The 22669-nt window shown below is 37.4% G+C and overlaps 2 protein-coding genes across 4 annotated transcripts in view; both read left to right on the top strand.

Moving 5' to 3' along the window:
• Nucleotides 1-22669, top strand: part of LOC121383229 (complexin-like) — a 158871-nt gene that overhangs the window by 9304 nt on the left and 126898 nt on the right. For all 3 annotated transcript variants that reach the window (XM_041513120.1, XM_041513121.1, XM_041513119.1), the window contains exon 2: nt 6532-6596. The gene's annotated coding sequence lies outside the window, so the exon portion shown is untranslated. The remainder of the gene's footprint in view (nt 1-6531; nt 6597-22669) is intronic.
• LOC121383779 (tigger transposable element-derived protein 4-like) lies at nt 4582-5157 on the top strand. Its single transcript, XM_041513876.1, has one exon. It carries the CDS (start codon nt 4582-4584, stop codon nt 5155-5157), a length of 576 nt encoding a protein of 191 aa, XP_041369810.1.

Raw genomic sequence — 22669 nt, 5'->3', positions numbered from 1 at the left:
TGAAATGAGTGAACGGGTTTGGTATCTGGCAAGCGAGAACGAGTCAGATACCAACATGTTCATGAGTTTCGTAAAAATGGTATGACAGGCAAGCTAGTTTATTATTTTATTTATTACAAACCACCGGCCTCGGTGGCGTCGTGGTTAGGCCATCGGTCTACAGGCTGGTAGATAATGGGTTCGGATCCCAGTCGAGGCATGGGATTTTTAATCCAGATACCGACTCCAAACCCTGAGTGAGTGCTCCGCAAGGCTCAATGGGTTGGTGTAAACCACTTGCACCGACCAGTGATCCATAACTGGTTCAACAAAGGCCATGGTTTGTGCTATCCTGCCTGTGGGAAGCGCAAATAAAAGATCCCTTGCTGCTAATCTCAAAGAGTAGCCTATGATGTGGCAACAGCGGGTTTCCTCTCAAAATCTGTGTTGTCCTTAACCATATGTCTGACGCCATATAACCGTAAATAAAATGTGTTGAGTGCGTCGTTAAATAAAGCATTTCTTTCTTTTATTACAAACCAACGGCAAATAAGCCGCAACGCAGAAGTAAGCAGATGTCGGGACCAACTACACGTTATTATTCTACGAATTGGGTCAGCAAGTGATCTACGTCACGCTCACGTCATACCAATATTACACTAGTTAGATACCGAGTGATTGTTATGAAATGAACCATATCTTACACTGGTGTGTAATAAAGCTGTTTACACTTTTGCTTTATCTAGAAGAGGGATCCCCCACTTCAGTGTGGGCACTGTCAGTGTGCTCTGACGGTAAATCACAGTTTGGAAAAATGGAATCATCTGAGGCAAGGTAGAAAATATATATCTGGCAGAAGAAATGTAATGGAATCATCCTGAACTTGTGTTGGAGTTTTTAAGAGATAATGAATTTTACGTACCCGTGATATATATTTGTTCACAGTTCTTACACTGTGTTTTAGTTGAACTTTTGAATTTGTATATTGATACTGATCTTCACACCACTGATACATTCAGCTTACTTAGACACCTAATATATAGACGATGTACAAAACCCGTTAGCAAATAAGTATTAAGTGGAACATTATTGAAAGGGGCTGCTGTCGGGTTGCTTTCTGCAGTGTGTGTATTAGTAATTAATATGTGCTTTTTTATCAGGGAGCTCGAAAATTATAGATGTAAACTGAAAATACTATACGGGTGGCCGTTAAACACAGTATATCTTACAACGAGTTCTTTTAAAGGGACATTCCCGAGTTTGCTGCATTGTAAGATGTTTCCGACTAATAAAATATTTCTACGATTGAACTTACATATTAAATATATTTTCTGGTTTAGAATAGCAGTGTCTGTATATTCAATGTGTTTCTGGTCGTTTCATATTTGTAAGAAGCCCAAACTGGATTTTGTCTTCAAATAATTTCATACGTACAAAAACAAATATTTTAGGAAATAACATGAAATTTAACCTAGTACAAATATTAGAACAATCAGAAACACGTTTAATATACAGCCACTAATAGATTTGGCAGAAAAATATATTTGATATGTAATTACAATCGTTAAAAGGTTTCTGTTAGTCGATAACATCTTAAAAATTGAAGCAAACTCAGAAATGTCCCTTTAAAACGTATCGAAAGAGCGAAAGCGAGTTGCATGCGTTTTTAATTAACGAGTTGTAAGATAAATGACATCTAACGGACACGAATGTTATATTCTATTTCCCCTCAATTATTCTCATGGTGAGGTATGTAATTAGACATCTTTTTAAACAGCAATTTGGAAGGTTTGGGACAAATGCAGAAATGTTATGTTACGTTATGTTATTATTATCACCCCTGAAATTGATAACTTCGCCCTAAGCTGCACCACCCATTTGCATTATATGAATAGAAATAAGTTTCAAAGTACTACATGTAGCCTACATGTGTATACATGTACTGCATGGTAGTAGTGTTCCAATGCTCATTTATAATTGAAAATTAACTGGTTTGACTCTTACCGATATAATGATCGAATCTTATAAAAACCCATAGTCAATTGTGTGGGAAAATTTTAATTGTAATTGTGCTCCCAGTTTAGATGATAGAATTGATGTAAATATGTTAGGGTTTGGATTTGTTTTCATGTGTACAGGGTGTATACTACCAAATCAAATCTCATAGATGACAATATTAACATATGTGGCTAAAATTCATACCTGCAGTGTATCAATCGACATAAACACCAAAAATGTAAATACTGCCGCCCCTCACCCTTAAAGTGAATCAGAAAAAATTGGGGGTTACGCTGCTCATTTCAGAGATAACGGGTAGCATCTATGACTACCCTAATTCTGCACAAAATTTGAGTACTTTTTTATACAGGTACCCATACATGTTTCAAGCACAAGGCTACTTAACACAGTGGTACTAAATGAAATTATTATTTACATGAAAAAAAACCTTTTTTAATGGATTTAAATTATTGAATTAGAATGGGGATAGCTATATTGTATTTGACCATTTGTGGACATTAATGCTGGTTTTACAGTTGCAAATATCCACTTTATCTAGCCAGTAAAACACAATTTGCGACATGAGTAAAATGAACATTGATGTTAACAAATGGTCAAATACACATAATTATTCCCTAAATATCTATACTCATAAAATTATTTTATGTATAGGATGTTTAGGTATTTTATGACAGTTACCAATCAAGCAATGAGAGAGAGAGAGAGAGAGAGAGAGAGAGAGAGAGAGAGAGAGAGAGAGAAAAAAAAGAGAGAGAGAGAGAGAGAAAAAAGAGAGAGGCAGAGAGAGAGAGAAAAAGAGACAGGCAGAGAGAGAGAAAAAAAGAGACAGGCAGAGAGAGAGAAAAAGAGACAGGCAGAGAGAGAGAAAAAGAGACAGACAGAAAGACACAGAGGGACAGAGACAGACAGAGGGACAGAGAGAAAGTGAGAGAGAGAGACAGACAGAGAGAAAGAGTGTGAGAGATAGATAGAGAGAGAGAGAGAGAGAGAGTGAGAGAGAAGACTGCTCTTAGCCAATTAGTGTATGTATGTATGTATGTACAGTCGAGCACCGTTGTGTCGATCTTGCTTGAGTCGATATATTGTTTGTGTCGATATGACTGGCCGGTCCCGGCCAAAATGTGTATTAAATATGTTTTTTACTCTGTTGAGTCGATACGATTGAGTCGATATTACGTTTGTGTCGATATATTTTTTGGTCCCTAATTAAACTTTTATGTACAAAAAGTGCCTCGATGTGTCGATAGTAAAATTATTTGTTAAAATAAGTAAAATGTTTATAAGGGTAAGTATAAATTGCACGACCTATAATTAACGCTCTGACGGCATTTTGGCATGTAACCAAACCATTGCCGACATTCCACTGTAAACAGATATGATTTGTAATTACTGTTCACATGTGAGATCAATGAGTGAAGTTATTTAAAACAGTAATCAAGGTAATAAATGGCCTCACCGATCTTAAAATTAAACACAGTAATAATCGAGCAGACAAAATGATTGTTACAGAATGCAGCAAGTCACGTGACTTATGGCTTTCATAAATTGAGGACTGGTAAAATGGACTCGGATTAAAGTAGGTTTAATTTGTGGTGGTCGGTTATTTGTTTGTTAATTAACAAAGAAGCGATGTCGGTGTTTCTTTAATGACACCTATCCTATTTAAGCAAAGTCGACTGTTGGTCACTTCACCAGAGCACCATGTCTAAGCAATCTAGTGAAAGACCTGGCTTATCTGGGGTGAAAACTGGATCAGATAATTCTCCAAAGAAACGTAAGTTGACGGTAAAATCCATTGAAACAAAATTAGAAGCTATCCAAGCTGTTGAGAGAGGTGATAAATCAAAAAGCGTTATTGCAAAAGAATTTGGCATTCCTCAAAATACTTTGTCTACATGGTTAACAAATTCTGATAAAATTAAAGGGGCTATTGCAATTTCATCCTTTTCTCCATCTATAAAAAGAATGCGAACAGCCAAGTTTGAAGATGTAGACGAAGCTGTATTAAAATGGTTCATATTAGCTAGAGACAGCAATGTTGCAATTTCTGGGGCTCACATAATGGCTAAAGCAGATGAATTAGCAAAGAAATTGGGTAGAAATTATTTTACTTGTTCGACTGGGTGGTTGGATAGGTTTAAAGAAAGACACAACATAACTTTTTAAAAAGTCTGTGGTGAGGTGAACTCCGTTAACAATCGATCAGATGCTATAAGTAACTGGAAACGGGCTTTGCGAACAGTACTCATGTCTTACAGCGAGGACGACATCTACAATGGCGACGGGACAGGCATTTTCTTTAAACTAATGCCAGACAAAACCTTAGAGTTTAGGGGTGTGAAATGTCATGGTGGCAAATGCAGTAAAGATCGCATTACCGCTCTAGTAACTACTAACATGTCTGGCACGGATAAGCTCCCACTTTTGATTATTGGCAAACCACAAAAGCCACGTTTTAAAAATGTCAAATCACTACCCACTGAGTACCTGGCCAACAAGAAAGCATGGATGATGTCTGATATTTTTAAAGAGTGGCTTTTTAAAATTGACAAAAAATTTCGTAGACAAGGATGAAAAATCGCAATGATTGTTGATAACTGCCCCGCCCACCCTCATGTCACTGGTCTTACCAATGTAGAACTGATATTTCTCCCCCCAAACACCACGAGTCATACTCAACCAATGGATCAGGGTGTTATTCAAAATCTAAAAGTGCACTATCAAAAACATATTATTGTCAGACACCTTGCCACCATAGACAAAAAAACTGAAGTTAAACTTTCGGTTTTGGATGCCCTCCGATTTTTAAAACTTGCGTGGGATAACGTATCAGTAGGGACAATTAACCACTGTTTCCGCCATGCAGGCTTCATTAATACAACTGAGTCGGCCAATCCGGAGTATGAAAGTGACCCCTACGACGATGTTCCCTTGTCACACCTAGTAACCAACGGTGTGACTTTAATGGAATATGCACGTGCCGATGACAGCCTGGTCACCTGTGCTCCCATTTCCGACAACAGCATTGTTGAAGAGGTGTTGGCTGCCCGGACCCCTGTTGTAGCAGAACCAGAGCCAGAGAGTGATACGGAAAATGACGACACTGCCGATATTCCCCCGCCGTCGTTGACATCAGCAACAGAGGCACTGAGTTATTAACTCGATTTGTGGACAGCAGAGATTCCAATGGAAATCCCGTCCGTGCTATTGGGGACTTAACAAACTTTCTAAGCTCAGTAGCTTTCATGCCTTGTTCTAATGCACGACAGACATTATTAACAGACTTAGTGAATTAAATGTTGTGATTGTTATTTGTTCTTCCAGTTTGTATAATTGCATTTTGTTCTTAATCCTTTATTATAATAAGATATAATATTATAATATTATGTTAAAATTTATTTAGTAATTTTTTGTTTAATTGTCTCCATATCCACAGTCATTTTAATTCCACAATTTATAAAAACTTTTAACAGATTCAGTAAGCTTGTGCACATCGGTATTATTGATTGGTTTATTGATTGATTACTTTGTTATTATTAATTTCAGAACATTTTTCTTTGTGTTACATAATGTTATTGTGAAATTAAATGAAATTCTTGATTTGATTTAAACAAATAAATTATATTTCATTTTAAAATTTGACATCTTTTGTTTGTAATTTTGTATTTACATACTTGACTGAACGTTTGAGTCAATATTTGGTTAACTCGATATTTATGTGCGGTCCCCACGATGTCGACACATCGGTGCTAGACTGTATGTATTGTATCTAGTGCAAAATGTTTAGAAAGACTGAACCACTTTTTGTACATGTATATAAATTTTACACAGGTATGTAAAACTGTGATTTGTGTTATCCTGTGTATTGGAAGATGTAGGTAAAGATCTCTTGATGGTAAAGAGTATTACTGTAGTGACATATGTAGATTTCTTCTTTTACCATCTGGACCATTGTCACAGTTACTGTACATAGTATATGTACGGTAATTTGTTAGACACCTACCTGTATGTAATATGCATATTTTTTAGGAGTCTTTGCCTTTACTGTCATTATGGATGTACAGTTGAGACTAGTCTAATGACCACCTTTATATAACAGCCACCTGTCCATACAAGCCAACATAAATCCCACCCAATGTGCCTTTACCTCTATATAATGGCCACATGTCCAAAGCAACCATTTTTGCTAGGTTCCTTAGGTGGCCGTTCAACTGTATATATATCATACATCTCATTTTACTGTTGAAAAGAGAACATGTGCTACTCATAAAACCTATTAAGACATTTTTTACTACTGACTCTTTTTCCCTTTTTGTTCTTGTCACCAAAGCTTGTTAGGAATGCCCCATAACATTCCTTCCAATACCCCAAATGTTTAGCCCAGCATAATTATACATATATATTTTGTCGCTAAATGAATATTTGTCTTTTATTTAAGCCTAAATATATTTTGATCCTTTAATTTTCGCTAATGGAATCCTCTCTTTGTTGTAACATGGGATGATTATTGATTCACACTTGTTTGTCTTGCAGGCCATTATACGTAGCAGCTTCATTTAATAGACTGATAATTGCACCAGTCAATAGTTGTTTTTCAGGTAAGACTCCACAATTGATTGGGTTTTCGATCCTGTAACATTGCCGTACCTGGACTATGTAACTGGGTTTGTCTGTCATTAGGAAGATACATGTAGTGTGTTACTGTGGAGGGGGGGGGGGGGGCTGTTTATTTAAAAAAAATTATTCCAAAAGAAAAATCATTGAATAGTTAATCTATACATGTACATTTATCTATATAGCAATGTTTGTATGGTTTTAAGAAGGTAGTGAATGCATGTTGAAATAATACTGTAAATAGTGAATATTACAGGAGTGGCCATTGGATATAATTTATTTTACAAGTTGCAGTGAATGATGTTCTCACCATTAAAGGCTTTTGTAGGAGATATTGCTGGCACTATAATTTGCGATATCTCCTGTGATATCTCTGCAGGAGTTATCGCTTCTTATAATCTCAGTTGGTCAAATTTTAATCACAAGACAATGTTTTGTTACGTCACTGTGTTTCTTTCAGCGCTAAACCTACCATTAGTGACGTCATGCCACTGCCATTCTGTTAGTTAACTAGTCTACCGCTGACATTCAACCCACAATACTGACATTGTTTACAACTGTCGCAAATGAAAAGAATAATAATGGATGATAAAAAGAATACCCCCCTCGTGTCTTGTGATATCATAATTTATCAGCACTCGTTGATAAAAGTATAAAATCCTACTTTTATCAACTCGTGCTGATAAATGATGATATCACAAGACACTTGGGGAGTATCCTCTATGTATTGTTTTTTTTACATGTACCGGTAATGTTAATACTAGTGAAAAATAAAATCTGCTGGGTATATTAAAACATGTACATCTCTCCATCTGGATTACTGAGATAAGATGAGATGTATACTTGGTCAAATATACATGTTTAATAATAATTACCAGGTGACCTGTCCTTAAAGAACACTTTATATACACTTGCAGTGTCCTGCACTAAAGCTGAGGCGATAAAGGGTGTGTCCAAAACAAGTATGCAGGCACGTCGGAAGCAATTAAAAGTTGTTACGGCCATGAAAACAAAGTATATGATGAGATCTATACTAGCCATAGGAAGAAAAAACAACTTTCCTGGCCCAAAAAGTGGTATGGCCATGGCCATACAAGCCGTACCGCTTCCAACGCCCCTGGTATGTCCATGCGGGGCGGAATTTAGCTCAGTCGGTTGAGTGCTTGATGGAGGTGCTTGGTTGCAGGATCGAACCACCTCAGTGGATCCATTCAACTGATTGTATTTTTTTCTCATTCCAACCAGTACACCACAACTGGTCAAAGGCCGTGATATGTGCTTTCCTTTCTGTGGAAAAGTGCATATAAAAGATACCTCGCTACATTAGAACACATGTAGCAGGTTTCCTCTGATGACTGCAAGTCAGAATTCACAAATGTTTGATATCCAATAGCTGATGATTAATTAATCAATGTGCTGGTGTTGTTAAACAAAACAAACTTCTTTTTGTTTGGTATGCCCATATTAAGTACAAACTTGCTAACCTCAAAACATTTCACCTCAAAATCAATCGTATCCTCCGGAGTCGGGCCCGTCCGCACCACTATACCAAACCATGATGACTGGACTATACCCTAGTCTGATACTCTCTCTTGTTCAGACGGATCCGGCTTCTCAAGATCTGTATTTCAGCACAGCACTACACCTTCAACGTCTATCGACTGTCAATCTAGGGGTTTTCTTGACGGGATGCAACCCATCTCATCCCTTTAAGCTGTGCACCCAAACGGCCTTAACGAGGCCACTCGCGTGGACATATCGATCGGACTTTAAACTTTTAGATCTGTGTTCAAAATTTTATGTCGAAATTACTTATTTTTAAAAATATTATTAAATAGTCTGATCCTCTCTTCTTTCTCTTATTTAATTTTGGACTGTCCTTCTAAAATGCTCCAAATTATATAAATATTCGGCCGAGCAGTCAATTCTTTTTATTTTTGGCTTGTAACCTTTTTATTTATTTTATTTATTCTATTAACTTTTTTACTAATTACCCCCCGGTCCATCCCGAGTCAGGCCACCGATCTTATCGGAGGTCGGACTTGGGATGGGCGTGTTCGAAACCCTAGTGGTATATGGGCACGTTAAACTAGTTATCATCATCATCAAAATCAATGGAATTTTAAACTCTAATTAGAAATGCATATCTGAATATGTTTAACTCTTTACCAGTTATTATTGACATTACTGCACTGAAAAAAACTTTGTGTTCCCAAAACAGAAAAAAAAAGCCTGTTGTGCCCAAATTAGTGAGATCTAAAGGCCTGATGTGTGGGGCATGTATTTTTTAGGGGCTGATATAATCAATTTCACAGTCGCCAATGGCAACCATATTTTTGAGTATGTACCTTAAAAAACCTGTTAATCATATATATATATATATATATATATATATATATATATATATATATATATATATATATATATATATACCAGCTGGTATGTACATGTAGCTCTTAACTTGACATATCCTATAGGGCTAATCGACCCCTGAACCCAAGCTACATATTATTTCAACCCCTGATGTTAACTTTAATACATGGGTCACACTGGAAAGAATGTTGTTTTAGCCAGTTTTCAGATATATACATCTACAGTGAAACCTGTCTAAACTGGATCATGTTGAGGACCTAATATTTCCTAATATTTATCCAAAGTAGACAGGATCTGGTGTTCAAAGGGTACACATGTTAGAATTTAGAAAATTTAAGACCAGGAAACTTGTTCGGTTTTGACAGGATTCCAGTTTGTTCAGGGTCGCTTTTTAGACACCAAGTACTGAACTTTCACTAATTTTCTCTAAGGTCATTTGGAATGTTTTCAACATTACTAGCACTTGAAGAAACCACAGATGCAGTTGACATTTGTTTATCGTATTAAAGTGGATGCCTTATTCTCAGTTTGGTTGGAAGGATCTATATCAAATTTGATTGTGGAAACATCATATGGCTTATTATGTATCTCTGGTTTTATTTTGTGGACAACTGAGCCATCATGGAGTCACTGAGGTAAGTACATATAAAATAACCATTTTCACATTGATGTCATTAACAAATAGAAATAACAGGTGAAAATAAAATTATGGCCAGCTATTGTCATGTCAGTGTGACATATGTAATCAGGTTGATATCGAAGCCAAAGAATGACATGATTTCATTGGTTTATCTTAAATATTAATGTTATACATTGATAATGTGCTAATAATGACCAATCAGGAACAAGCTTGCAAAAACTTACGGGTAATGGAGCAAATTTACAAAACCTGTTTTTCTTAAACGCAGTACAAGCATAGTAATTGTATATAGTTATATGTGCGTAAGTCTAAAACAGGCTTTGTAAATTCGGCCTAATATAACAGGATTGTCAACATGTACAAATTTGATTGTAAAATATCAATATTATTCAGTCAGGTAGCATTTATTCTTTGTACATGAAATTCTATACCCAGCCACAAATTATTAAAAAAGACGGTGAAAAATAGCCAGCTGCCACCTATATCCTTGATTTCTTTGGACTTGAGTGTGCATTGGGGTGCTTCCCAAACAAAAATGCATGCTTGCGGCTAGGTTGTTGCAAGGTAGTTACAAGGTTGTTACAAGGTAGTACAAGCAATGCAAGCTATTTGCAAGCTAACATTTAGCTCGCGTAAGGTAGTCAGTATTTCTGCAAGCTTGCCGCATGCATGTTTTCATTTGTGAAAGCATGTGCAAGCTTGCTGCATGCATATCTTCAACTGTGCAAGCTTCCCGCAAGCATGTTTTCATTTTTGCTAGCTTGCTGCAAGCATATCTTCAACTGTGCAAGCTTCCCGCAAGCATGTTTTCATTTTGCAAGCTTGCTGCATGCATATCTTCAACATATCCGCAAGCATGTTTTCATTTTTGTAAGCTTGCTGCATGTATATCTTCAACTGTGAAAGCATGTCTACACTTGTGGAGAAAAAGCTAAGTCCAAATAATTTTCATGGTTATTTTTTTTTTAATTCATAACTTCTCATATGATTAAATTCAGTGGGAACAGTGGCTAAACAACCAAACATACATGTTACATATTTAGATAGTATTTACAATAATAATTAAAACAAAATTAATATTAATACATACGAATGATAATACAATATGGTTAAAACAGAATCATCTTGTAATAATTGGATTTTCAATTGGCCCCAAAAATAATAACATATGCATGGCCATGAGAGGATGACATGGGCCATGTTTGGTTGAAATTAGCCTGGTGGAATTTGAGAAGATGTTGAAAATATCTGAGCCAATCAGAGGCCAGGGTGGCCATCTTGGATTTTGAATCAGCCACAAAAATAACAACACTTAGTAAGTCATGAGAGAATCATTTGGACTAAGTTTGATTGAAACCGGCCTGGTGGACCTTGAAAAGAAGCAAAAAAATGTCTCTGTCAATCAGAGGCCAGGGCAGCGATCTTGATTTTAAATCTGCCCGAAAAAATAACAAACTTGGTCAGGGCCATGAGAGGATCATTAGGAATACATATGGTTTAAATTTGCATGGTGGAACTTGAGTAAAAGTTAAAAATGTCTCAGTTATTCAGAGGCCAGGGCAGCCATCTTGGAATTTTTATTGGCCTGAAAAATAATAACACTTGGTCAGATCTATAAGAGGATCATTTGGACCAAGTTTGGTTGAATCCTGCTTGGTGGAACAGGAGAAAAAAGAAAACAGGAAGAAACAAACAAATCACTTTACACCACAGTGTGGATCTCCAGATAGTGGAGGAATATAACCTAAAACAAGAAGAAGAAGAAGAATATAGGACCAGGAGCTTTTTAGCATATTAGTTTAGTCAAGACTATCCCACATAAATGGAACATATCTATCAGACAGGTAAACTAATTTTGTAGCCTAAGTATCTAACAACATGTAGCACCTATTTTTTTGTTTTAACTGTTCATGTTTTTCACTTTAAAACCATTGTTGTGTTTTTTAAAGAATTATACAAGATGCAAGATGGCTGCCACTGATGCAAGCTTGTAGGTAGATCGTCGCAAGCTTGCAGGAAGCTCGTCGCAAGCTTGCGGGAAGCTCGTCGCAAGCGTGCGGGTAGCTCGTCGCAAGCTTGCGGGTAGCTCGTCGCAAGCTTGCGGGAAGCTCGTCGCAAGCTTGCAGCAAGGTTGTAAAAAGGTTCCAAATACTAGCTTAAACTGAATAAGCTTGCGGGAAGCTCGTCGCAAGCTTGCGGCAAGGTTGCAACAAGCTTCCCGCAAGCTTGCGGCAAGGTTGTAAAAAGGTTCCAAATACTAGCTTAAACTGAATAAGCTTGCATGCAGGAAGCTCGTCGCAAGGTTGCAAGAAGCTTGTCGCAAGCTTGCGGCAAGGTTGTAAAAAGGTTCCAAATACTAGCTCGAAACGCGGTAGTTACTACCTTGCCGCAAGGTTGTTACCAGCTATTTATTAAGCTTGCAATTTTTGTCTGGGTTATATGTATGGCTGATGAGGTGTCAAAGAGTTGTAGATTCTATATGGCTACTTTTTAGTATAAAATGGTTCTGATATTTTATTTGATAATTAATCTAAATGGTAACGGTTATACAAATTGGCAATGCATCTAAATTGTCACAGATACAAAATACAAAGTAATCTGTACTCTTAGGTTTTGATCTATGACATGAAATATGTTATTTACAATAAGTTTTAGTAAATGTACCATTAAGTACATTTAGTATATTTGGACCAGATATGAAGATTACCAGTACATGTACATAATAATTTATTCTGTAATATATTAAATAAAAAAGTAGCAGATTCATAAAGTATTTGAGAATTTCAAACTATTATTACTATTATTATTGGGTTACAAAGAAAGTTTATGAAATAAGATGTATTTTTTAAATTAAAATTTTGGGGTGGGGGTGGGGGGGGGGGGACAGTTCAATAGATTTTATGTGTATTACTTTTGCATCACAAATAAGCCATGCAGTGATAGAAATAAGCAGAATTTTTCACTAGTATTTGTCCAAATAAGTTGTTTGTTTTATTCAAGTGCAAGGACAATGTTTTTGATTGCTCAAAATGAAACAGTATTATAAATTTTTACTAGTACACTGGACAACCAATGAGGTACATTTTGCTTGTCCCAGCAGATTATCATTTGGCAGGACAAACGGACAAGTGCTTATTTCGAACACTGCCATGTACATCCTTCAAAACATTACCGTTAATTATGAAACTTATCTGTGATGTCAGTTTTGTTACATAGATAACAATACATAGCTTTTATAATGGTGCACTACAATGATCAAACTATTGATCCTATTACGTGTGAATGCTGAAACACAACATGGTATTGATCAAACTTAAGGTAGCATTTTCAACACTTGAGTAGCTAACTTGAGACCGAACTATAGTTCGATGAATACAATTTGATAGCAACAATCGAGACTTTATCATTATTCTGTCTGCAGATTATAATTTGGTCAGGCTAGACTGGGATTCAGTGATCTGTGACATAATGCCAGAAGCCAGCTTCACTAGAGAATCTCCATTTGGCAATACATTGTGTTAGTGTTTCCAGCCAAGTGTGATTGGGTTTTTCCATGGTGATTAATTAATAATGTTACTTTTCTACACAGGAAATCGATTCTGTTTCGCAAATAGACATGTTCTGTGTATTCATTTTATTTTATGTTTTTTATGCATAAGGAACAGACAAAACAGAATTTTCAAAACTTAAAATGTTTATTTCTTTTAATGGAAATCAACATGTATGTTTCTCTAGTAAAAGTTTTGGCAGGTTCCACTGTTTAATTTATCAGCATAATTCTAAGCAGGGTAATGTGTATGTACATATATTCTTTACAGTATATAGCAAAACAAGTATATTCTACAGTGAAACCCCTCAAAATCAGACACAGAACCAAGTAAAAAGTGTGGTTTTAAGAGGTATCTGGTTTAGAGAGGTTATTTTCTGTACAGATGTATAAAAATAGACCATGAAAAAGTTCCATTTTGCAACAAATTCTGGTTTACAAAGTGTCCGGTTTTGAGGGGTTTCACTGTCGATGCATTACTATTCTGGTTGACAAAGTGTCCAGTTTTGAGGGGTTTCACTGTCGATGCATTACTATTCTGGGGCTGTGCCAATCAATAGAGCACAGTACATGTATGTATTTAAAGGCAACATTTAAAAAGTGCTGACCGTGGCTAATGAACCGCTACAATGTACATAGCTTGGAACCAATCTATATTCTTGCTTTGGCAACGGTTACATGCAAGAAGGGTGACCCAGTAGTAAAGTACTCGCTTGATGTGTTGTCAGTCTAGGATCAATCCCATTGGGCTAGTTCTCATTCCAGCCAGTGCACCACGACTGTGGAATGTGCTGTCCTGTCTGTGGGTGTGCATATAAAAGATCCATTGCTAGTAATAGAAAAATTATTGATTACCAAATCAATTCTATAATGGATTTTTTTTTTTTTAAATATTCATGCTTCTTTTGTTGTTTGATATATGTTAAATGCAGGAAAGCTGCAGCAGATTTGAAACAAGTCAATATTGAGAGTTTCCGTCCGTCCTTTTGTCTGTTCACTCTGCTGATGAGTATCTACGTCATGTTACTGATCTGCACCAACTCAATGTAATCAGTTTCTTGTTTGTTTATACTTATTTCTGTGCTTATGTCCAATTAAGTCCAGCCAGTGCACCACAACTGGTATATCAAAGACTGTGTTATGTACTATCCTGTCTGTGGGATGGTGCATATAAAAGATCCCTTGCTGCTGATAGAAAAAATGTAGCGGGTTTCTTCTCTAAGACTATATGCCAAATTACCAAATGTTTGGCATCCAGTAGCTGATGAGTAATAAATCAATGTGCTCTAGTGGTGTCATTAAACAAAACAAACTTTAACTTTAACATGCAACAATGGATTGCATACAAGACTCAGACAGGAGCAGGATTTAGCTCAGTTGGTAGAGTGCTCGCTTGAGGTCCTTGCGTCAGTTATTGTTTTTCTCTCATTCCAACCAGTGCACCACAACTGGTCAAAGGCCATGGTATGTGCTTTTCTGTCTGGGAAAGTGCATTAAGAAAATGTAGTGGGTGTGCTCTATTGACTACGAGTCAGAATTACCAAATGTTTGACATCCAATAGCTGATGATTAATATATGTATATATCAATATGCTCTAGTGGTGTCATTAAACAACACAAATTTTACTTTACTTTACAAGACTCAGACAGTGCTTGGTACTGATTATATACAGACCCACCACTTGTTCATTTCTTCCACTCATGTTGTACATGTTTCTTGCCACTGTATATATGTTTTAAATGAACATTATTAAATCTATATAAATGACATACTATTCTCTCTCAAAGACTATTAACCATTAAACCCTGTCATGGACACAAAACCCAGACATCTGAGATGGGTACCAAGTCTAATAAAATTAGTTTACTTATCTCTGGCTCTGGTGAGTTATTAAATTATTCTAAATTTAGTGCTATTTAACATTTTCCAAACTAGTAAAGTAGTAGAGCCTTTTGAAGCACTTCTGTTGCATATGTAATGTACTTTCTTGTTTAGAATATGGTGCTGGGGTGTCGTTAAACATTCATTCATTCATTTATTTAGAATATTGCTGTCTGCATATCCAGTGTCTGTATTAATCCGAATCTAATCAAGAACATTTATTTCAAGTGTAATTTCATTTATAAAACAGGACTTATTCCTGACATTAAAATGTTGTCACATATAATGTGACCTTGTTCTTGGATACACTGGCCTCGGTGGCCTTGTGGTTAGGCCATTGGTCTACAGGCTGGTAGGTACTGGGTTTGGATCCCAGTCGAGGCATGGGATTTTTAATCCAGATACCGACTCCAAACCCTGAGTGAGTGCTTCGCAAGACTCAATGGGTAGGTGTAAACCACTTGCACCGACCAGTGATCCATAACTGGATCAACAAAGGCCATGTTTTGTGCTATCCTGCCTGTGGGAAGCGCAAATAAAAGATCCCTTGCTGCTAACCGGAAAGAGTAGCCCATGTAGTGGCGACAGCGGGTTTCCTCTCAAAATCTATGTGGTCCTTAACCATATGTCTGACACCATATAACCTTAAATAAAATGTATTGAGTGCATCATTAAATAAAAATTTCTTTCTTTCTTATTAAATCTATATAAATGACACACTGTTCTCTCCCAAAGACTATTAACCATTAAACCCTGTCATGGACACAAAGCCCAGACATCTGAGTTGGGTACCAAGTCTAATAAGATTGTGTGTTAAGTGGATACTGGAAGTAAACAATTTTTTTTTTAAATGAAGCAAGCAAACAAATTATGATGCTATGTGTATATTATTGGTGTAGTGATATATTTTTCATTTTATTTCAACTTATTTTTTTGCTTATATCCAATTAGGGTTAAAGCATGTTGTCCTGAGCACATACCTCAGCTATCTGGGCTGTCTGTGGTTAGTGGTTAGTGAGAAAGAAGAGAGTGTAGTGGTTTTCTACCTACCCATTGATTTGTTAAAACTCTCTCTGGGTGGAAGCCGGTACTGGGCTATGAACTCTGTATCTACAAACCTTTTGTCCTATGACTTAACCACAACACCACCAAGGTCGGTGGTGATATATTAGTTTACCCATCCCTGGCTGTGGTGAGTTATTAAATTATTCTAAATTTACTGCTATTTAACATTTTGCTAACTAGTAAAGTAGTAGAGCCTTTTGAAGCACTTCTGTTGCATATGTAATGTACTTTCTTGTTTAGAATATGGTGCTGGGGTGTCGTTAAACATTCATTCATTCATTTGTTTAGAATATTGCTGTCTGCATATCCAATGTCTGTATTAATCCGAATCTAAGCAAGAACATTTATTTCAAGTGTAATTTCAATTATAAAACAGGACTTATTCCTGACATTAAAATGTTGTCACATATAATGTGACCGTGTTCTTGGATAAACTGGCCTCGGTGGCATTGTAGTTAGGCCATTGGTCTACAGGCTGGTAGGTACTGGGTTCGGATCCCAGTTGAGGCATGGGATTTTTAATCCAGATACCAACTCCAAACCCTGAGTGAGTGCACTGACCAGTGATCCATAACTGGTTCAACAAAGGCCATGGTTTGTGCTATCCTGCCTGTGGGAAGCATAAATAAAAGATCCTTTGCTGCTAATCGGAAAGAGTAGCCCATGTAGTGGCAACAGCGGGTTTCCTCTCAAAATCTGTGTGGTCCTTAACTATGTGTTTGATGCCATATAACCGTAAATAAAATGTGTTGAGTGCGTCGTTAAATAAAACATTTCTTTCTTTCTTTGTTCTTGGATAAAGTTTGGAACATATTTTGTACGACATTTTGCAGTACTTATGTGAAAGCAAAAGCAAGAGTACATTTTTTACTCCTTATTGGGAATACAAAGAAAACCGTAAAACAGATTTAAACCATATGGCTCATAGTTCATAATTTTATTACAAAGTTCACCTTTAAAGCCGATGACTTAATCACTATTAGACCATCCTTTACATTTTTATTTCCTTGCTGTAACTTTCACCACTATGTTATTAGGCAGTTTCTTTTGTAAATCATGCTTTTCTAAAAGATATTTAAACTGAGACAAAAAACCAAGAAAACTTCCTAAAAAAACCCTCCCCAGAACAAAAAGGTGGAGAAAAAAAGAACACTTAAAACGACAATACCAAGCAAATGAAATCTTGGCTAAAAAGTTTATTGGCAATTTGTATGAGTTGACTGGGTTCAAGAGACATTTAGACGTTCAATTTACTAAAATTACGACCGTCAACGTCTAGCGCCATGATTCAGGAAACGTTTTTTTTTTTTAAAGGTTAACTTTACCAAAATAACTCATCTAGGCCTTGTCTGGCACTAACATTTATTTAATCACTGTCCAGTATATATATATATATACTGTATATGGCTTTAATGACGTCTATGGAATCTTATACTGTTTCAGTTGGATGTTGAAATTGCTGGCTCATGTTGAACTTTGTAGTCCACATTGAATGTTTTTTGAGTTTATGTTGAGTTTTGAGTTCCATTCTTCTCTTGTTCCTTCATTACATATATGGGGCGAGATGTAGCCCAGTGGTAAAGCGCTTGCTTGCTGCGCAGTCAGTTTTGGATCGATTCCTGTCAGTGGGCCCATTGCGCTTTTTCTTGCTCCAGCCAGGGCACCACGACAAGTATATCAAAGGCCATAGTATGTGCTGTACTGTCTATGGGATGGTGCATACAAAATATCCCTTGCTGCTAATCAAAAAGAGTAGCCCATGAAGTGACGACAGCGGGTTTCCTCCCTCAATATCTGTGTGGTCCTTAACCATATGTCTGATACCATATAACTATAAATAAAATGTGTTGAGTGCATCGTTCATTATATATACAGATATAAAATCTCTCTCACTTCGTTAATATCAATACACTTTGTGTACTCAGCTTTTATCCAGCTTTTATCCAGCTTTATGCCACTCTAGGTGTCTATATTGACATTTCTATACAGGTGAAGGATGTGAAATCTGGTTTAAATTGATTTCAGCAACTGAAATATCCACTAGAAGAGTGTGAATAGGTGTCCAAGAATATCCTCAAGTTATAATTGTGTTGGGTAACCACATATATTGAAACACTGGCACAGAATGATTCAGTTTGATTTATCTTTAGTACCACATTGTTTATGTGGATTAGAAGCTTTAAAAAATGTTTAATTTGTGAACATGCTTAAAATGCAATGTTCCATGTGTTAAATACATGTAGTTTAAATTAAACAAACAAGATTGTAGCAGTTTTGATATAAGAAAGGTTGTTGAACATTTTTGTTTTTAAATATTATTACACATGGTTTGAATCTTTATGAAGTCATTTTTGCACTTGTAAACAGGTAGTAGGTTAACTGTTCCTGGTAATTAACATTTTAACTTATATCAGTCAATCTTATTTTGAATTACTCATTTTGGTGAATATGTTTTATTAATTTGAAAGGATTAAAACACAATAATGAGTGAAACTACCTGTGTCTCATAGACAGTCTACATAGCATGCAATCGATCAGATGTCGAATGAAATTATGGGGTTCAGCCTACTGGAAGAATTGTCCCAATTCTCGAACATTTGCAGGTTGCCATGATTGTCTCCCAATTGTGTGCCCAATTCATCCCAGGCATGTTCAGCAAGTGAAAAATCTAGTGAGAATACAGGTCAATCCATACATTGGACACCGGTTTGTGTTGGGAACTCTCTTACAACCCTGGTACAGTAGGGTCAGGCATTGTCATCTTGCGAAACAGCACCATGACCAAAGGCTGCAAAATATTGTCTATACTTGATGACCATCAAGTTTCCATGGATGATGTCCAGAGGAGTTCTGTAGTGCACTGAAATACCTCCACATACCATCAATATGCTGCTGCCATGTCTGTGATGTTGTCTGATTTTGGTATCGGCAAATTTCTCACCTGGACAACGAGAGACATGCATACTGATATTGTTAAACTGCAGGGCAAACCTAGAATTGCCTGTGAATAGTACCTTCCACCAGTCTTTATGTGCTGCTTGGCAATGTAGGAGAAGAGGTCATCTTCATAATGTGATGTTGATTTCAGCCTCCAGAACAAGGGCAATACTGAATGGAATTGGTCTCTTTGAAGCATTGTCACAGTCTGCTAATAACAATCTGACTACAGCCAGTTCTCTCTACAATAGTTATCTGAGAAAGACCATATTGAATCCACACAACAGCCCTTCCCCTATCAACTATGTTTAATTGACATCCTGTGCATGGTCTAATTTAAGATGAGTGAAACATCAGGCCTAAACTCTTGCAATTTTGTGATCTCACAGTGCAATGTGGAAAGACTTGCAAAGAGGATGCATTGTTGTCTAGCCTAAGAGACCTTTGTGAATTAGGCCCCAGTATGGTACCTTCCACCATTCATCACTTGTCTAATGTCTACAAAGTCCTGATGTGCTGCTTGTTGACATAGGAGAAGATGTGGTCTGCATAATGTGATGCTGATTTTAGCCTACCAAACACAAGTGATTCTGAATGGAATTGGTCTCTTTGACCAGCTACAGCCAGTTCTCTATGCCACATTCCTCCGAGAAAGACCTTATTGACTCCATACAACAGCCCCTTCCCTATCAACAATGTTTAATTGTCATCCAGTGCATGGTTTAATTTAAGATGAGTGAAACATCTGAATGGTACAGATTTCCATGCCAAAACTATGCAAGGACTTCACTTGCAAACCATATACAAGGTCATAAACAAAGTAATAAATGAAGTGTGAATAACATGTTGTTTATACTTTATTTAGTGTTTCAATCAGAGATTTTAAAAAACCCAACCCAACAACAACAACAAAAACCCCAAGCAAACAATATCCATATGCTTAGTTAATGAAAATGGTTTGTATAAGAAACTAGAGGTTATTAAAATAAATACTTTGTTATCAACTTGAAAACTCTGTTGACCCATAACTTTTTTTGAGTAGATATGGAGCAACACAGTTAATAAAAATGTGTGTGTGTGTGTGTGTGTCTATATATATATATATATATATATATATACAGTAGAATCTCATTGGCTCGAACGTCCAACGGTCGAACCTACCGGTATTCTCGAACCAAGAACAATGTCCCGATTTTTTCTCTCTATTAAACCCTTTTATTTTGGTGCTGATTGGTCGAATACCCCTAGGGTCGAACAGAAGCTTTCTCTCGAACCAGTTTATTAGTCCGAACTGTAAAATTAAACATGTATAGCTCGAATGACTAAGTCTATCCGAAGAAATACAAAAAATAATTTATATTTATTTAAGAATTTTTCATTGACCCTTTCACGTCAGTTAATATAAATATGCCGGCTTCTCATGTTGTTTATTTAGCACCTATCGGTAATTATCTTTCTAGTACAGATAATAGTACTACGATAATCATGAGCTGAATGAACCTTGCATGAAACACCAATCAATTGGTGAGCCTAGTTCGGCCTCGCCGGTTTACTTTAATAATTTTAATCGCTACTCTACGCATGAGCGTCGGAATAGTTTGTTTTTAACTTGAAATACAGGAGAAATCAATGTAATGTAGTGATTACAACAATAAAAGATAAAGGGCCTCCGCCTGTGCTTCATGCACTTTCATTCTTTTCTCAACGTTGTCAATATGTCGCAAAAGATTCTACAACAACATAATAAAGAACGATTTTTAAAATTAATAAATATTTATAAATACAGACTACCAGTGTGTTTGTTATTTGTTTATTCAGCGGTGATAAATAATAGTTACAAGTATGTATCTCATCCGACATTTGACGGCGACTTCGTTACTCATGAGTCAATCGGACCATCTCGCCCAAGCCAGTTTTACGGAAATATGCGAGGTATTCTGATTGGTTTTTGTGTTACAGAAGCACCCGACAACGGCCGAATGCATGGTTCGAACTACCCGATGGGTCGAACAGACTTTGATGCACTGACAGTGTTCGAGCCAATGAGATTCTACTGTATATATATATATATATATATATATATATATATATATATATATATATATACTCTTCAAAAGAAGAAACGCAAAACCACATTGTCGTAACATTTGGAGAATTGATTTAATTATTGAATGGTGAGTCCGATAATTACCAAATGTTGCAGGATTGTTCACAATTCACTCTAGTCCATTGTGAGTAAGTGATAGGACACACCACCAAGGTCAAGGTCATCTGGAGTCAATACCGGGTGTGGCCTCTGCGTGTGTTGACAACTGCCTGGCACCGCCTGCCCATTGAAGCAACCAGAGTACGGATGACGTCCCGGGGGATGGTGGCCCACTCGGCCTGCAAGGCTGCTGCCAGCTCGGGCAGGGTCTGGGGCTGTGGTTGTCACTGTTGGAGGCGTCGGTCCAACTCGTCCCATAGATGCTCAATTGGGTTCAAATCCGGTGATTTCGATGGCCAAGGAAGGACATTAATGTTGTTGTTCTGTAGGAAAGCCGTTGTGAGACGTGCTGTGTGAGGCCTGGCGTTGTCATGTTGGAACACTGCGTTGGCGTTGGCCATAACTGGAACGATGTGTGGCCGGAGGATCTGGTCAATGTAGCCCTGTGCATTCAGGTTGCCCTGCACGTGGACCAGGTCAGTTCTGCCAGTGTGTGAGATGGCTGCCCACACCATGACACTACCCCCGCCGAATCTGTCCACTTCCTGCGCGCAGTTTGCCGCATAACGTTCACCACGACGCCTATACACGCGACATCTTCCATCATGACGTCGGAGCAGAAATCGGGACTCGTCACTGAACCACACCTGTCTCCATCGCAGTTGAGGCCATTGTCGATGAATTCCTACCTCATGTAGGCGGTTCCGTACGGTCTGGTTGGATATCCTGCGCAAACCTGGTATTGCTGCGGCTGTGGAGGTGGCAGTAGTCAATCGTTCCCGAAGGTGGCGTACCCGGATGTAGCGGTCCTGCCCGGGGGTAGTGACCCGTAGTCGACCGGATCTAGGGAGGTCACGTGTTGATCCATGTTGCTGGTAACGGTCCCACAGTCTGGAGATGGTGCTTGGGGACACATGGAATGCCCTGGCAACGGCCGTTCTGGATTCGCCTGCGTCTAGTCGGCCGATGGCATTGTTTCTCTGCGGTTCACTGAGACATGGCATGTCCTGGATTGTCAACTGTCGGCCAGATACAGAGGTCAGGCAAGCGAACACCCTGCACTTTTATACTGTCGGTGTTCATGTTGCACGTGCAGACAACGCACGTGCAGTGGTGACATGGTTTGCACGTGGCTGCGTTTTTGCGAATATTCACATTTTGGAACTTTATTGTACAGTAGCTGCGTTTTATCGAATGTAACCGTGGGAATGTGTTTGGGACATGCAATGACCTTATATTCACAAAGCATGAACCGGTAGGAAACATAAAATCGGAGTTATAACCCATTTGTACCCTTTTGCGTTTCTTTTTTTGAAGAGTATATATATGAGCCTATAATTAATTATTAGCTCAATCCAAAAGAGGCTTCCTGTGTTATTCATTATTGATTTTACAATCTAGCATGTT

This window comes from Gigantopelta aegis, chromosome 10 (assembly GCF_016097555.1).
Source record: "Gigantopelta aegis isolate Gae_Host chromosome 10, Gae_host_genome, whole genome shotgun sequence".
Classification (NCBI taxonomy): domain Eukaryota; kingdom Metazoa; phylum Mollusca; class Gastropoda; order Neomphalida; family Peltospiridae; genus Gigantopelta; species Gigantopelta aegis.
The sequence above is the reverse complement of the archived record's forward strand: the minus strand, read 5'-3'. Positions and strand labels throughout refer to the sequence as shown.